The 18,590-nt window shown below is 41.7% G+C and overlaps 1 protein-coding gene and 1 long non-coding RNA gene across 2 annotated transcripts; one reads left to right on the top strand and one right to left on the bottom strand.

Moving 5' to 3' along the window:
* Window positions 1–1,545: 1,545 nt before the first annotated feature.
* Window positions 1,546–10,359, bottom strand: LOC306921853 (uncharacterized protein). Its single transcript, XM_079499156.1, has 5 exons — window positions 10,014–10,359; window positions 7,748–7,939; window positions 6,032–6,193; window positions 4,403–4,513; window positions 1,546–3,374 (listed from the first exon to the last, which is right to left on the bottom strand). The coding sequence occupies exons 2-5, from the start codon at window positions 7,935–7,937 to the stop codon at window positions 3,166–3,168; spliced, it is 672 nt and encodes a 223-aa protein (XP_079355282.1). The 5' UTR covers window positions 7,938–7,939; window positions 10,014–10,359; the 3' UTR covers window positions 1,546–3,165.
* A 5,648-nt stretch (window positions 10,360–16,007) lies between these two features.
* Window positions 16,008–18,382, top strand: LOC306921483. The gene is made up of 5 exons (XR_013789779.1): window positions 16,008–16,113; window positions 16,414–16,607; window positions 17,022–17,126; window positions 18,032–18,115; window positions 18,334–18,382. It is a non-coding gene; the product is annotated as an uncharacterized lncRNA (long non-coding RNA).
* Window positions 18,383–18,590: the final 208 nt, after the last annotated feature.

Here is an 18,590-nt window from a genome sequence, read left to right as displayed (position 1 = left end):
TGATGAACGTGAACATTTTATTTCAATTTATATGCTAACTTAATATGTTAATTGTGTCTCCACCCTCCATTAGTGTCTAAGGAAATGCAAAAACACAGCTGTTTACAAACTAATTTAAGCTAAATGATTCTAAAATGGATATCTGTTATAATGAGTAAGGGTCTCAAACATATACTCAGGAAAAATCCCAAACCAAACCTATTTTGTTATTTTTCTGGACTTCACAATTACATGGAGGACCTTTTCTCTAGTTACAGACCTGTTACTGTTATGGTAATTCAGGGCTAGGTCTTTATGTGTTTCTGGTAATAGTATTGTCCACTCGTTTTGTATGTCCATCCATCCATCTTCATTTTGTATGTGTGGCAAAAATGTCCACCACAAATCACCACACTAATGAAATATTTTAAAAAATCACACCCGTGTGAACTGAGTGGTGCAACTCCCCTCTCCCCCTGCCTCTCTCTCTCTGTGTGTAATTAGCAGGCAACAGTGCAACACTATCTCGCTCTCTCCGTTTCTGGCACAACAGCGCCACTTTTGCCCCACTCATAGAGGACATACTCTAAGGGACGGACGGACATTGCTGTTCCTGCTGAGTGGTTGCACCACTCAAAAAACATAATACAACACAAAACAACATTGCAGGCAGTTGGTGGAATTTCTTTATTCCATATTATATGCTTAATTTACTGTTACTGAATCTGCTTCTTGCTTTCAATCAATACAGATGTGTCATTAGCAGATATCCATGAACCTGTAACACAATATAAATATCCATGACAGAAAAATAAACTTTGTATTAAAACACCAATAATTAATTTAGAAGATATTACTCACCTTTTAGTTGTTTTTACATTCTTAAGTCTACCAGCTGAATGTTACATGCAACATTAATTTGATTTATTATGACTGAAAACAAATAAAACACAGGTACTGGCATTCAATGACTCCAGTGAGTCCATTTTAAATGTATTGAATGTTTTGCAGTATAGCACTACTACTACTTTAAATCGCATGTCATAATGTAAAATATGACAGTGTGAATATACAGTATCTTCACTGTTACCATCTTCATTCTTTTTTTCATAAAATAATGCCTTTTTTTTGCTGATCTACCGTCTCACAAAGCAAGCTTCTAGTGCATGTTTAAAGTGGTTAAGTGTGTGTGGGTTTTAAGTATAACGGATTTGGACATTCAAGTTGTCTGCCCTACAATGACAATGTATTACAGAGCTTGGTTGAATGCTTGATTCTGATTGGTCAATCGCTGAATTCAGCGGTGTGTTATTTCTTGTTAAACACAGAGGCAACACCGAGGTGTTGAATCATCCTGAAGTAATAGAGAGAACCAGTGTTGTAGTGGTACTTTTAGAAGTGGGGGGACGCCCCATAAGACATGTGCACGCGCACATGCACGCGGCGCATTTGTGTGCATGTGCACGTGCAGACACACTATTAAACGTGCAGACGTGTATAGCCTATTTAGAAATGGGGTTAACAATGCTTAACCATATTCATAAAAGTAAACGACAAGTCAAAAAACATTTTGCCAAAAACATATTTTAGACACTGGAGACAACCAACTGTTTCTGAAGGTGCGACTAAACAGAAAGATAACTCCACAAGCTTCATGTTATGTCCACCAGCAGACCATGAAAATAATAATAAATACTAAATACCGTACATAGAAGAAAACAAATTAATTAATAAAATCATCGACCACATGGTTGACCGTATCAGTGCAACATTAATAAAAGAAAGACAGACACTCACTTCATCAAACGTAGTGGTTCTCAGTAGTGGTCCATGAGGGGGTCCCCAACAATATGAGTTAATATAGCACCACAATCAGTTAAAATATCTTGAGAAAATGTGAAAAGTTGTGGATATTCTCTAAACATCTTAACACAAATCTTGTATGGAGGTCCCTGGCACAAATCATTTTCAGAATGGGGTCTTCTTCGGCCAAATACATTCATTCTGGGGTCCTTGACATGAAAACAAATTTGTTAACTGATTTTTTTTAAGAGGTTCCATTGAAACATGGAACAAACAAATGTGCAATTTTGTTCCTGTAATAATTTGTACAATTAACCTCAGACCTGTGAGACAACTCGGTCAACAACAACACTGTACAAACAGAAAGTTAAAGCCATGCATATGCATGAATCAAAACACTGTTGCAGGAGATATTTTTCTTAAGTAAAAGTAGCAATACCGTACCACAATATAATACATATAATACAAAGTATACGTAAAGTACAAAAAAATGTTTAAAAAAAAGCAGATCTACAAGCTCACAACAACGCGTCGCATTGTGACACGTTGTGAGCACCACTGATAAGTGGTGCTCAAACTTTTTCATGTCAAGGACAGAACCCCAGAACTATGAGTGTGTACACATATTTGGTTACATTAGTACATTAGTAGTTATTGGTGGTTCTTGAAATTAGTCAAGTAATGAAGTCAGAGAACCACTGGCATTGGACTTAATTGTACAGCAGACCTGAACCAAACTCAAACTCAAATCCTAACTTCAAAACCTAGTCAAGAGGGCTGGGAAAATCATAGGCATGCAGCCCCCATGTTCTCTTCAAGAGATATTTGAGAGTACAGTGAGGAAGCAGGGCCTCAAAATCACCCGAGACCCGAACCACATCCTCCATAAGGAATATGAGTTGATGCCATCTGGCAGACGGTACAGATCACCATTTTGCAAGCTAAACAGATATAAATTCTCTTTTGTTCCACTTTCAATCAAAGCACTCAATAACAGATAACTAACTACTGGGAGAGTGCAATACTGCAATACTTGAACCTTGATATATTTGCACAGTGTAGGTAGGATCATTATTTAATGTACTATGAACTGTATTTTTTTGTACTATGAACTGTGTGTGTACAGTATGTATGTATGTAATGTATAACGCTGTCTCTTGGTGCCCAAGACAAATTTCTCCTCGGAGACAATAAAGGCTATTGAATTGAATTGAACCAGCTTGATAAAAACCTGGCTCCGGAAACGGTCAGAAAATGTGATGGAACGCGATTCCTGGTTCCTCAGTCAGTCACGTACGGATCCGGCTCCCCCAGGTCCCTCTGGATCTCGACCCTGGTGAAGTGCTCCTCCCAGAGACTCATTCAGAGTGACACGTACATCCCTCAAGTGTCCCCCGGTCCTCCTCCTTCCTCCCCATGGATGACAAGGGGCTCCGTGTCCTCCTGGTGTCCCGGGTCCGAGGCGGAGGAGGAGGAGGGGGTGACGTGAATGACCACGGCCAGGCAGGAGAAGAGCAGCCCCGTGAAGCAGATCCAGAAACTGTCCCCCGGGCTGATCCGCACCGCCGGAACCAACGGAACCGCTCCCGTCGCTGTCAGGACCATAAGGGACATTTTAGGATTATAGAGTGGCGAGTGTTTGAGATGGTTCAGCCCTCTACAGCGTGGGGTCTTAGTGGAAATAGCCGATACGCAAGCTCTATGTGCTATTTCCCGCTAATTTGGGAAAATATTCGAAAGCACATGAAGATGTTTCAACATGGAAACGCTTCTGCAAAATAACTGTGATTATCTCAAATAACTGCAAATATAACTAGAAAAAGTGGCCCTCGGGGCACAGGTCTCCACCAGGGCAGGTCAGGTTGTGGCCTCCTGGTGGCGCTATATTAGGCCAATGTGAAAAGGGTGCCATTTCTTCATTTTTGTTCCAAAAATGTGTTTTGCAAAAATCAACCTGTTGGTGGCGCTATAACAGGCCAATGTGAAAAGGGTGGGATATATTCCTCAGCCTAGTAAGAAAATGTGTGAAAGATTTCACGGGAATTGCACGCTGCGTTCATGATTTGAGGCTTTTGTTCAAAACGGGGCAATCTTGCAAACTGTGAAAGCCAATTATAGCCAATTAGGATGGAATATGAAATATCGGACAGATCCGACTTGAGCACATGACCATAGAGATACTGTGTAACGATTTGTGAGATTCTTGGACAGAATCTGGAGGAGTAATATAAAAAAATGTGTTTTCCAAAAGTCGGCCTCCTGGTGGCGCTATAAAAGGCAGATGCGGAAAATGCAGGTCAAAGGCTTGTCCTTGGCCTCTAGGGAGTGTGCATGCAACGTTTCACGCAGATCGGTGCAGTTTTAGGTAAAAAATGTGAAAAGCTGCCTCATGGTGGCACTATAACAGGCCGTTCTGGAAAATGTGGGGCAGAGGTTCATCGTTGGCATCCAGGGAGTGTGTGTGCAAAGTTTGGCATCGACCGGGTTAACGGTGCCGGAGATTAGCTGGTAACAGACGGACGGAAGGACGGACACACACACACACACACGGACGGAGTGCAAAACATACTCTCTCCCCATGCCTTCGGCCTGGTGGAGACAATAATTGTAACAGGCCTACCTATAGTTGACAGTGACCCCCAGTGCCTCACTGATGCCCCCTGGTGGAGGTTGTGACGGATGACGTACAGGCAGGCCACACACACGGCCAGTACAGACACGATGACAGCCGCTGCATGGCCAGGGCAGAGGAGATAGACAGCGTTAGAGGCTTAGTACAGTGGTTCTCAACCAGCGGTCCTTGGGTTCCAGGTGGTAAGCAAAAGGATGTACATAGAATACACTGTGAAGTTGAACATAAATAATCTATTGCACATAGATAGAATACACTGTGACAAGCTGTTTGCACTAAGGTAGGTAGCAGCCACTGGGAAAAAAAATAAGAAAGAAAAATACTGCTGGTATACACAATATACCAAGAAGTATTTGCACATGTACATTTGATTTGATGATGTTATATACAATAGGACTAGACTATATGCACATATCTTCTTTTTTATGCCCAGCTTTGTGTTTGTGTGAACACAAACATTGGCTGATGATTAGCTGATCACCCCATGGCGATGAATTGATTGGCTGAGCAAAGTATATAGTGAAGATAAAAGTGAGAGCAGATTTGTGATGATTTGATTGGCTGAGCACAGAATGTGATGTATGATGATAAGAGCGCCCCTCACTTAAGTTCACACGAGTGTGATTCCCCCCCTCCTTGCCCTTCTTTGCACTCTCTCCCTTACTTTTTTGGAGGGCGCTATCCAGCTTTTAGTATATGTTCACATACTTTATCCTACACAAACATTAAATTCCCCTTGACAATGAATGGAACATTTTACGTCATAGTGTCTGAGCAAATACACAGTGTCTATGTTACGTCATGATGATGTACGATTATAAGAGCGCCCCTCACTTCACACGGGTGTGATTCTACTGTTGTTATTGTCTATGCTGCTGCATTGTCTGAAGGAAGCCAAACCAAAATAACTTTTATTCTTATGTATTTTATATATATAATATATATATAATATATATATATATATATATATATATATATATATATATATATGCGTTGACCCGAGCTAAACGATTTTCCCTTGTGGATAATAAAAACATCTAAACTAACTTAAGCTATTCTAAATTCCTATCACAAAGATTTGCCAGCCCCCCTGAGGCCACCGCCCATGATGCCCATTGACAGAGGACATGGAATGTCTGTCAGGTCTGTGTCCATGGAGATAAGGCCTTGTGTGTGTCCACATATCCTGTGTTACAACATATGATCGGTTCGGTATCACAATGGTTGTGACATACAAGACAGTATAGCTGTTGTGAAATGCAACAACACACAACAAGTAAACAAGTCCAATGCAGAAGCTATAAAGCGCTGGTCTGGGCCAGGAGAGAACACACCAATCTCTCAACCTTCAGACACACTCTTCACCTTCCTCTAGATTACACAACCCCTGGCACAGCTGGCCTTTCAAGTCATCACTTTCCAATAGACGGTGTTCGTTGGAAAGGTAAGAAATAAATGATGACATGTTGACAAGTCCACATACCAGCTCTGACAGTGTGATAAACCGGTTCCAGAAATGGTTACAAAAAGTGATGGAACCGATTCCTGGTTCTTCAATGTGAGATCCCAACCCTAGCAGTGATGTAGGTGGTCAGATGGAGGGAGGGGTTTCCTTACCTGTGAAGACGTAGAGCGTCCCCAGTAGGCGTGGCCGGGAGGAGGACCCGCCCAGGAAGTCCATCAGCAGGGAGGAGGAGCTAAACAGGACGGTGATGTAGCAGAGAGCCGCCAGCGCGTACAGGAGCCACATGCCCCACCCATTCAACCCGCCTAGAGGAGCTGAGACAGACAGACAGACAGACAGACAGACAGACAGACAGACAGACAGACAGACAGACAGACAGACAGACAGACAGACAGACAGACAGACAGACAGACAGACAGACAGACAGATTATACCTTCACACTGCCACTTTGAAGTGAAGTTTATTAAGAGCAACAATGTTTCGGTCGTGTAACTGTAGAAGACCAGTGGTTTTCAACCAGTGGTCCTTGAGGGGGTTCCAGGTGGTCCCCAGCTAAATGATAGAGAGTTGGCAACCAGAGAGTGTAAAATGAAACCAAATGGACCCTTACGTTTCATTTTACACTCTCAAGAGTTACTTAATTTACAAGAAGTCTACACACTTCAATAATGTAGAATAAATGTTATTTTGATCAACGTTTGCCTGTTATCTCTCCTATCGTACCACATCAATACAGCATGGAATTGTGGACAAAATCAAGACTTGGATCTGAGAGGCTAAATCTCATCAAATGGTGGTACGTGGCTCAAATGCCTGATAAATGATGGAGCTTGAAATGAAAAGTGTTGAAAACCCCTGGTATAGACCTTCCTCGGGTTAATGTTTCTTATAAGAGGCTAGATAACAAAGAAAAAAGTTTGCATTTCATTTCCCCTGATGAAAACTAAATTAAAAAAATCCTCGGAACCATAAATAGGGGGTTAGGTAGAGTTTGGGGTCTCTATGACCACTTCCTGGTAAACTCAGAAGTGAACAGATCCTCTTCCGGGTCAAATCCTCAAAGACCCCTGGGGGTCCCCGAACCACACTTTGAAATCCAATGATGGACCACCTTTTTTATATTGTTATATGGGGCAAGATTCAAAAAGCTTGGAAGAATACATTACCGACAAGCTCACAACAACGATGTGCTGTGAGCTTGAAGATCTGCCATTTTCACTGTTTTTGGACACTATCCAACACTCATAACAAGAACATTTCTTCAATGATTTTAGTTAGTTTTAGATACTGTTGTGGAATTTCTATACTATGCAGTAATATGCAAGTTTCCTATTGTACATTTTGTATGTATTTGACTAAATAGACAGATGCACAGGATATTGTTTCATTACTGTCTCATTGAAATGCTATATTAAGAGTAATGAAACATGATGATAAATATGATATCTGGACATGTCACAATGGCCAGCCAATAACGGTCTAAAGGTCTGTGATTCAAATAGAGATGAGAGGACAGACTAGACATATTAGGACTGCTGACGATCAAGGCAGGATGCTCTATTGAAACACCTTGTAAGTGGTAAGTAAGAATACAAAATCACTTTGTCTGCCTGATAGGGAGGGTATAAGCAAGCACCCAGAAACCACATGTTGGTTTCACACTTGTGTGCATGTTGTAACCTGTACTTAATTAAAATAGTGAACATGGAGACTTCACTTGTCTGTCATCGGTAGAATCCACCACAATCCTTTTTTAAACGCACAATACACTTAGATATTGGTTATTTTAAGTCTATTTTTCAATTATAGTTTTTGTTATTTTGTTTGGAGTTCATTATAAGGAGTTCATTATAAGGCGATGTGCCACCTGTGTCGGTGAGGTTCTGGGGGGCGCGCATGGTGAAAGCCACTCCATAGATGATACGTTTGTCTCCACCACCAGGCTGACTGCTGTTGCTGTACGAGACTTCGATCCAGTTGGGGTCCGCGATGGACGTGCACATGGACACTAGAGTGAAGACCTGGCACACCGCCGCCGGAGACATCCCCAAAACCATGTCTGAGGACAAGATTATAACATTTAGACTAGAGACATCCCCAAAACTATGACAAGGAACTGATTATAACATTTAGACTGGAGTGGAGACATCCTCAAAACCATATCTGAGGACCAGATTATAACATTTAGACATGGAGACATCCCCAAAACTATAATGTCTCAGGACCGGATGAGGACCAGATTATAACATTTGGACTTGAGACATCTCCAAAACCAATCTGAGCCGGACCAGACTATAACATCATAACAGAGCGTAGACATAACACACGCATGCATAGAATGCAGAGAGACAGACTGTGTGTGTCAGTAAACTAGGATCACATAGAATACAATACAGAGAGACAGTGTAGTGTCTCAGTAAACTATAAGATCACATACTGTAGAATGCAGAGAGACAGTGTAGTGTCTCAGTAAACTATAAGATCACATACTGTAGAATACAAAGAGACAGTGTAGTGCCTCAGTAAACTATAAGATCACATACTGTAGAATGCAAAGAGACAGTGTAGTGTCTCAGTAAACTATAGGATCATATACTGTAGAATGCAGAGAGACAGTGTAGTGTCTCAGTAAACTATAGGATCATATACTGTAGAATGCAAAGAGACAGTGTAGTGTCCCAGTAAACTATAGGATCATATACTGTAGAAGGCAGAGAGACAGTGTAGTGTCTCAGAAAACTATAGGATCACATACTGTAGAATGCAAAGAGACAGTGTAGTGCCTCAGTAAACTATAAGATCATATACTGTAGAATGCAGAGAGACAGTGTAGTGTCTCAGTAAACTATAAGATCATATACTGTAGAATGCAGAGAGACAGTGTAGTGCCTCAGTAAACTATAAGATCACATACTGTAGAATGCAGAGAGACAGTGTAGTGTCTCAGTAAACTATAGGATCATATACTGTAGAATGCAGAGAGACATTGTAGTGTCTCAGTAAACTATAGGATCACATACTGTAGAATGCAAAGAGACAGTGTAGTGCCTCAGTAAACTATAAGATCATATACTGTAGAATGCAGAGAGACAGTGTAGTGTCTCAGTAAACTATAAGATCATATACTGTAGAATGCAGAGACAGTGTAGTGCCTCAGTAAACTATAAGATCACATACTGTAGAATGCAGAGAGACAGTGTAGTGTCTCAGTAAACTATAGGATCATATACTGTAGAATGCAGAGAGACATTGTAGTGTCTCAGTAAACTATAGGATCATATACTGTAGAATGCAGAGAGACACTATCTCATTAACTATAGGATCACTTAGAAATTCTAAGTGATCCTATAGTTTACTGAGACACTACACTGTCTCTGCATTCTAAGATCATATAGTTTACTGAGACACTTCACCGTCTCTCTGCATTCTAAGTTAGAATGCAGAGAGACGGTGAAGTGTCTCAGTAAAGTAAAGTAAAGATATAGTTTCATATAGTCTCAGTAAACTATAGGATGACAGAACCTAGCATCCGTCTAAACTCTAAAAAAACAACTACTATCAAAATAATAACATAGCCTACATGTAATGAACCTATGCTCACAGTATACACCAGATAAAATGGAAATAATGAGTACAAATATTTTGATGTATGTATCCTGCATAATGGTATAAATATACTGTAGTGTGTGATTTCATTGATAATATCCCCCCTCCCAACACGCACGCACACACGCACGCACGCACGACAATAAAAGGGTCCATTTTGTTCCTTGTATTACCCTTTCAGGTAAATTATATCAACAGTGTAAAGTTCAACCTGTCATATGATATCCACAAGGCTGATCGGATTCAGAGTAGCCTAAATAAAGTAGTAGTTTATAATAGAAAGAAAGGGTTGTTTATTATGTTGTGTGCTGTAGCTACACTGTTGTCAACGCATCAATCTGCCATCAACAATATATGTTGCAATAACAATATAAAACCTTATTATTGAGGCTAATATTGGGATGCTCGACCACGCCGACATAGGAACAAATCTAGAATCTGCCACTCTAGTTCTTGTGGGCGAGCGCCACCGCAGTAAACAACAACATTGACAATAAGTGCATTATTATTGAATGAATGTCACTCACCTGCCAACGCTAGTGAATAAACTGAAGATAGGCTACATGAATTCCCGTGCAAAAATATGAATTAATTCTTCACGTTTGCAGTTCATTACGAATTATGTATTTATGGATTATAAAGCTGATCGATGATAGATGAGCAGATATAGTTACATTATTGGACTAATAAAACGCGACATGTAGCGTGTTTCTGTGTAAACACCCAACTCCGTACCCAATGGTACACCAACACTGGTGACCTGTACAATTCGGTGACTCAATGTTTGTTTTTTCTCTCCAAAATGATCAAAATATAATTAAGTAAAATGTTAATGTTAAATGGATTGTCATGATCAATCAATGGACCAACTCAGACCCAACCACAAACGGCAATTGCATAAAAACGAGCTGCTTGGTGCCACAGCATTCGATAGATCACCAGTTATTATGTAACAACCGGAAATAATCATCACGTGTGTGGCTTGCGTACGTCACTCTCGTGAACTTCCCGTTTGGAACCGTTGCCCTTAGAAACGAGATAACCTGCATGTTCTCCGGCACCCTCACAAAAAACATGCCGTAATCATGGTCTCTAAAACTACCTCCCCCTGGCCAGCCGGGGCGCCTGATGGAGGGGAAAAGGTCGGAATAACGTGTTCCTTCCACGTGCTACGTCCGGCCGGGGAAATCCCCCTCTGTCAGGTGAAAAGAAGCAGCTTGGACTCCTCATGCATAGAAGGATGAGGTCAGTCCCCCCCCCCCCCCCCCCCCCCCCAGGTTGGCAGAGGAAGTGTAGTGCCCAGGATAACATTAGATAATTGACACTGGGTGAAAAAATGGGTTGCAAAATCATGGGATTAAATATATATATAGCCTATTAAAGAAACAAGATAACCAAGGCCTTATAGGCTTATCATAGATTTCTTACACATCAGTGTGGAAAACGTAGGCTGACTACTCGTGTTGAGGTGATCTTGAGTCTTCAGTCTTCGGTCTTGTGTAGGCTACTATGTTCTGTATCTTGTGTCTTGCTTGGGTCCAGTAGACTGGGGATTTGAGATCGTTGGAGATACCGTGTGCGTTGGTTGACATCTGAGGTCTAGAAGCTGGGATCCGCCTTTTATGATGTGCACTGTGTATATCCATCTTTGGAGTTTCTACATTAATATGATGTCAGCGCTGGATATCGCCGTTGTCTCCATATATGGGACTAGGTTATCCCCATAACCTATAGCTCTAAGTGAAAGCCTTCGTAACAGTGACCTCAAAACTTATTTTTAGTTACTTTTTACTTGAGTATACGTATTCGGTGAAAAAAATAGTAGATACATAATAGAACATTGATATGATGTTTTGTTTTGTTTCTTGTTTTCTTTGTTTAGTTTTTTAGTTTTTGTTTTCTTTTCTGTTCTGTCTTGTTCCTGTTAACTGTTTCATCCTGTCTTTCTTTGTTTGTTTTTTTCTGTTGTTTGCTTTGCTTAGGGTAGGCAGTGGGCACAATAAGCTAAGGCTTCAGCCTACACCTTTTTGGTTTATTAACAGTTTGCAGAATTACAGTACATTTCAAGCACAAACTCAACTGGACGACCCAATTAAGCATTACACTTGTTTACAAGAGGGTCCACCTTGTTCAATTCATCAAAACATTTAGAGACGTACAAATAGACACTTCTATATAGTCAAAGAACAGAACAGGAATTCATCATAAAGGAGGTAAAAAGGGAAAAGAAACATATGAATACTGGACATCTCACCCCGGTGAGTTGTCTTCACTTTCTGACATGGCGGGGTGAGTTGTCTGTACTTTCCGTTGGGGCGAGTTGGGCGAGAAAGGACGGACAGCTCACCCCGAAAGTCCGGACAACTCACCCCGGTGAGTTGTCGTTTGTGGATAATGTTTGTGCTTCAAAGGCAGAGTCTCACGGCTGTACAAAGTTGCTAATTAAGACTGCACTCCCAACGCACGCATGATCAATCAATCACAGTTCTAATAGGCCTACTTATACTGACTGAATTTATGAATAGCAAAGCAATATTGACCCCCGCCCCCCCCCAACAACGATGATGATGGCTACTGCTAGTTATACATTAGCATGTGAGAAATGACAAGTGACCTTATAACCATTCAGCCATCTGGAGTAAACAAATTAGGAGGGGGTTCAGGTAATATTAACATATTTATGGCCAATTTGCCAACACAGTTTTACACATTTCTTCAGAAGTTTCACAAACACACACACACACACACACACACACACACACACACACACACACACACACACACACACACACACACACACACACACACACACACACACACACACACACACACGCAGCATGCGTTATATTCTTGTGAAATATTCAGTAAAGTATTCTTGTGCAATATTCAGTATATAAAAGAGCTCAAAGGCTACATATTCAGTCAGACAACTCATCCCGAAAGTGAAGACAACTCACCCCGAAAGTGGCCGAAAGTGAAGACATCTCACCCCCGAAACGTCCGTGAGTTGTCCGGACGTTCGGGGTGAGATGTCCGGACAACTCACTTGGATGGGCAAAAAGGGTGAGTTGTCTTGTTACCAAACATATACAGTGAGGGGAAAAGGGGGTGGGCGGTGGGGGGGGATTCAGATTTTACGGGGGCCAGTTTCGAATTGCAGCCGTCCGTAGGTGCCCTTTGAGAGCGGTTTTGAAAGAGTCAAGGGATTTGCATGTCTTAATGACTGTTGGTAGGGCGTTCCACATTTTGGTGGCATAGGAGCGAAAATAATTTAGTCCCTTGTTTGTGCCGAATCTGGGTTGTACATGGTTCGTTGTACTCCCTCTGGTGTTGTGGGTGTGGACTTCGTTAACATTAAGGAAGCACGCACGCACGCACGCACGCACGCACGCACGCACGCACGCACGCACGCACACACGCACGCACGCACGCACGCACACACACACACACACACACACACACACACACACACACACACACACACACACACACACACACACACACACACACACACACACATACCACACACACACACACATGAAATATGTATTTATTAGATGGTCTGCTCTAGCTGGTGATATTTTACCACTTTGGTTATTCCTCTCTAAACTGTAGTCAAAGGTACAGGCAGCAGACCTAGAGAATGAACACCTCCCTAATCCCTATAGTTTTCATTAACACACTGACATCAGGGGTGTCAGCTGTAATGTTAAAGAACACAGCAGTGGTGTAAAGTACTGTAGCCTACATCTAACCAAGTATACTGTACTTAAGTACAATGGTTTTACTGGTATATTTCCAATGTTCAATACCTTTACTTCTATACTCCACGACCACTAGCATTTCACTCCTATACTTTAGCTATTGAAAAATAGCCGATCTACAAGCTCTCAGCGCGTCAAAATATTTGTATAAATGACCTTACCGTTGGTACTTTAAGTAGGCTATACTGTATGTTGACGTTAACTGAAGTAATACAATTTGACTACTAGACTTTTACTTGTGTAGTGGCAGAGAAGATGGCCGAGACGATGACAAGAGTCAGATGGAGTCAACAGAAAAGTATACTCAGAGTGAAAATATTTTATGTATGTAGGGAGGGAAATACTAAATTAACTGTTAACTACATTAACACATTTTGCGGGGGCAAGTTGGTAAAGGGACGAGTTGTCTGGTATTCCTTTGGCTTAGATTTAGAATGTCTGAAATGCTGTGTCACATCAACACTTTATAGCTTATAAAGTGTAAAATGTATGCTAATTAATCGGGCCGGGCCTCGGGCTATTTGAAATATTTGAATCTGGTTTCTACTTTAATTGGATGAGAAAGGCAGTGAACATCTCTGGAATTATGTGTACATGGAAGGATTTTGTTTTCTCGTTCCATCGAGTAATCTCACTGAAATAGACGGTTTGAGGATGTTAAATCTCTATTCAGACCAAGGTTTTCACTTTTTATTTGCCGACTAAGATTCAAATTTACAAAATATAACATGTTACCTGCTATGTAATACAATATGTTTATTGCAGATTTGGCATGCAACCGACCTGCACATTCACGAGCCAGAGAACACAGGCTCGTACTCCGTCTCCGCACACTACATCCTATAGCCTGGAGGGATATTTGACCTGTGATTGGCTAGCCGCGTTCATTGTTAGGCCTACTGGGCAAACAGTGCTGTAACTTCATCAGTCAGTGATTGACTCAGCCAGTCAATCAGCCAGTCAATCAGCAATCAGCCAGTCAATCAGCCAGTCAATCGTTGACATTCGCCGATATAGGGTTGGGCCTTCCGGTCCCGCCGAAAAGCATTCATTTATCTGTCTATAATGTGTTTATGGGACTGTAAGTGTCCCTCGAGACCACAGTTACAAGACTCTGCAGTGCTTAAGAGGCAGCAATATTAGGGGTGGGACGATATGGGTACCTCACGATACGATATATATCGCGATATTAGGCCCTCGATAACGATAATATCACGATATTCAATATATTGCGATATTTGCGATATATAAATATATTGTATGAAATTTCATCAACGATATATCACGATATCTGCAACTACAAAATACTTGGAACTGAAAAAATTATATTTTCGTGTCGGACACAAGGAGGGACACACACATAGCTGTCTATAGTGGTTGCACCACTCAAACACTAAATTAATAGTGTTTGAAAAAAGAATCGATATTGTAATAATCAATATCGATTATTTATCGCGGGAGGACGTATCGATATATATCGCCATATCGATATATTGTGTCTCTCTTGGAGACTGACTGACTGACTGACCGACCGTTAAAGGGGAACTTTCATCGCCGCACCAATCTGCTTTGTGATGCCTTTAATCTCCGATATCTTCTTTAGCTCATTGGCTTCCTTGCTGTTGTTCTCTCACTCTGTTTATTGCTCTCTCTCTAATGCTTTATTTCTTTGTTTCTGTCCCTCTCACACACCCTGTCATTGAACCTTCACACTGTGTGTGTGTGTGTGTGTGTCTGTGTGTGTGTGTGTGTGTGTGTGTGTGTGTGTGTGTGTGTGTGTGTGTGTGTGTGTGTGTGTGTGTGTGTGTGTGTGTGTGTGTGTGTGTGTGTGTGTGTGTGTGTGTGTGTGTGTGTGTGTGTGCACGCGTGCGTGCATGTACTTACTTACTTATGCTCTTCGCCCCCAATGGGGCATAAGGTATCGATAATGTTCCTCCACCTATCACGGTCTTTGGCAACCAGTTGCGCCGTGCCCCATGAGAGACCCATCTACAGCAGTTCTGCGCCAGGTGATCTTAGGTCGGCCTCGTTTCCTTTTCCCTGGGGGTGTCCATCTGAGGGCCACTTTGGGGATCCGCTCTGGGGGCATTCGGAGTACGTGTCCAAGCCATTTTAGACGACGGTGCTTAACTTCTGTGGTGACGTCTCGGCAGCCAGTCTTTATGTAGAGGTCTTTGTTGGAGATTTTGTTGGGCCAGAATATACGGCAGATCTTCCTCAGGCAGCCATTGTGGAAGGAGCTGACCTTGCTCATGTCGCACTTGGTTATACGCCAGCACTCAGACCCGTACAGTAGCACCGGCTTGACCAGGGTGTTGTATAAGCGGATCTTGGTTTTGAGACTGTAGGTGTTGGATTTCCAGATGTTATGGAGTCTTGTGTAGGTGCTGCGTGCTTGACCAAGTCTGCGCTGGATGTCTTTCTGTGCACCATTGTCCTTGCTAATCAGGCTTCCTAGATATACAAAGTCGTCAACGACTTCAAGCGGTTCATCATTTATGGTGATGCGTGTCTGTGTGGTGGTGTTGATGGACATCACTTTGGTTTTGGTGGTATTAATGATGAGGCCTGTCTGTAGAGCGTATTTGGTGAGTCGATTGGTTTTTTCCTGCAGATGTTTTGCATTTGTGGACAGAACAGCGAGGTCATCAGCAAAGTCAATAAATCTGGTACAATAGTGCGTGCATGTACCAGAGCCTTATATGGCTCTGGCATGTACACGCTGCATGCACATGGGAGTGGTCTCAGCCTGTTTCAGATAAGTAAGGGGAGCTTCCAAGGAAAAATAAGCTTGTGAACCAGTGCTCTATAGACTGAGCGTTGACCAACTATAATACATCAATATTCTCCTCTGAAGCCAAAGGTATTATTATTATTATTATTATGGATTTGTTTATATTTTTCATTTTAATTTGCTTTCAAAACGGGTTTGCCAGTTTCATTTTTAATTTTGTGAAAGAGGCTTAGTTTTCATGTTTAGTGTTTTTTAGTTTTTTTTTTTTTTTTTTGCCCCCTCAAAAATCTCAATTGACCCCTCAGTACAAATGTACTTAAGTACAGTACTTAAATGAAGTAAATGTTCTTAGTTACTTTACACCACTGGTAGTACCCTCCCTCCACGGAGACCACTTTGAGAATGAATGGTCTATGTTCTCCTGTTCAGGATCCATGCTGCAGAAGATGATGATCTTGTTATTCCTGAGCTGTGTGTTCTGCCTGGCAACAGGACAGACACACAACAGCTACAGCCAGCTGGAACCTCGCCTCAAGAGCTTTGTTGATCTGGCTCTGAATAAAGCTAATCAACAACTTTTTTATGGACATCTGAACTTCTATGCGATCGGTGAAATAGCACAGGTACTGTAACACTGTTGCATGTATATATGCTTTATTACAGCGGTCTAAATAAACAAATTAAATTTTCTGGAAATTAATAAAATCCCTATGTTCAGCTTTGAGGCCTTTGTGCACACATAAACATTGTGTTAACACAAACATTGAATGCCATTGACAATGAATCACTATAGCTTTGAGCGTTTGTGTAACATTGTGTAAACACAAACATTGAAGACGAAAGTGAGAGAGCCCCTCACTTCACAGTCACGGTCACGGGTCTGATTTGTTTTTTTAAATTTTAAACAAAGCAATACTGCCTCATCAAATTTGGTATTGGGACTTTATATATTGTCAGATACTAGCATGTAGCAGTATTATTGCATTGAATTGAATCAAATCGAATCTAATTGAACTGGGTCCTGACTTCTCTTTCAGCTCACACCCCGGGTGAGAATTGACGTGCGTTTACGGAACACAGTCTGCAGCAAGGTTCCTGGAGCAAATGTGCACACACATCGCCCTGAGTGTCCATTCAAAAGGGTTGGTGAAGGGGTCTGTGAGACCATGAAGTCTAACGCTGTGTGCTTGTGAGACTATGTGTGCTTTCTGGTCTAGAGGGGCGGGTGCCAGTCGAAAAAAGGCGTGGGATCCTATTGGTTCACTGAACTGAGCACTGAGTAGAACACTGACGTCACCACATTTGGAGTGATGCCCCTCTGCACTGTTATTGGTTAGCGAAATACAAGGAAGTGGGCTATACCAGATCTTCCATGGGTTTCCCCAGGCAGATATATATATAAGAAAGGCTAGATGGCTCACCCGCGCTGCTGGCCAATTAATGGAGCGACGTTGCGTGGCGGCCATCTTTCGTCGGTGCAGCTCGTTCACTCATAACATTGTGTAAATTGACCTTATGCACAGCACAGTACTTAAAAATAACTGCAAGGAATTTCGTGACAGAAAGGAGCTCTGAAAAACTTGACCCGTCCGCCCCGCGGGTCAACCCGCAGGAGTTGCTGTTTCTCTGATAATATATTGTAGGCTATTGCTCACAGTATTTTTTGCCCCTCCTATATGTCCAGCTTTTAGTGTGTGTGTGTGTGTGTGTGTGTGTGTGTGTGTGTGTGTGTGTGTGTGTGTGTGTGTGTGTGTGTGTGTGTGTGTGTGTGTGTGTGTGTGTGTGTGTGTGTGTGTGTGTGTGTGTGTAGACTTTGTCCTAACACAAACATTAAATGCCATTGACAATGAATGGACAATTTTGAGTGTTTGTGTAAACACAAACATTGAAGACGAAGGTGAGGAGGACGCAAATTCCGATTGGCAGGAATGAGATGATGTATGATGATGTACGATCAGTGAGTTTTAGATTTAATTCAGCATTTCTACATGATGAATAAGGTCCAATCTGTGTGTGCTTCACCTCTATTTGTCTGTCTGTCTGTTAGCTCGAGGTTCGATGTTTTGTGTGCCGTCTTGATCCAACCAGCGAGCTGTATGTCAACTGTGTTCGCAAAGCCGACCAGGCGACGGTAACTATCTCATGTTTATAACGCCCGCCCGCCTGCCTGCCTGCCTGCCTGCTATAGTATTGTCTGTCTTTATTATGTCTTGTTTAATTGAATACATTACTATTTTTGTGTTATCCTTTTAGCACTATTGTATAACCGTACATCTGCACTGTTACTAGTATTAAAGTATCCAATATTATTATTATTATAATGAAGCCTACTGTGTTGTTTTCTTTCAGCGTTATGCTGATTGGGATAAACACTGTGTCCCTGCACCAACAGCACGAATTCTTGATTAGAACGGATGATGTAGTGCATGAAGCAACATAATCACAATCAACTGAGGAAACCCCCAAATAATCACATTTATAATCATATCTGAACTGGGGACCCTGACAAGAACATAGAATTGTAGGAGTTGAAGCATTACATTTTATTATTTTAATTAAATAAAATGTTGTATTGCACCATTCAGTGACAATTTGTTGTGTTTCAG

This window comes from Electrona antarctica (genome assembly GCF_951216825.1).
Source record: "Electrona antarctica genome assembly, chromosome: 4".
Lineage (NCBI taxonomy): Eukaryota > Metazoa > Chordata > Actinopteri > Myctophiformes > Myctophidae > Electrona > Electrona antarctica.
The sequence above is the reverse complement of the archived record's forward strand: the minus strand, read 5'-3'. Positions and strand labels throughout refer to the sequence as shown.

Bases quoted from the DNA above. Each gene is read 5' to 3' on its own strand.
- LOC306921853 (XM_079499156.1), bottom strand. From the start codon at position 7,937: ATGGTTTTGGGGATGTCTCCGGCGGCGGTGTGCCAGGTCTTCACTCTA. The intron at 6,194-7,747 runs GTGGCACATCGC...TGTCTGTCTCAG, and splicing joins CCAGAACCTCACCGACACAG to CTCCTCTAGGCGGGTTGAAT. The intron at 3,375-4,402 runs GTAGGCCTGTTA...TGGTCCTGACAG, and splicing joins GGGGTCACTGTCAACTATAG to CGACGGGAGCGGTTCCGTTG.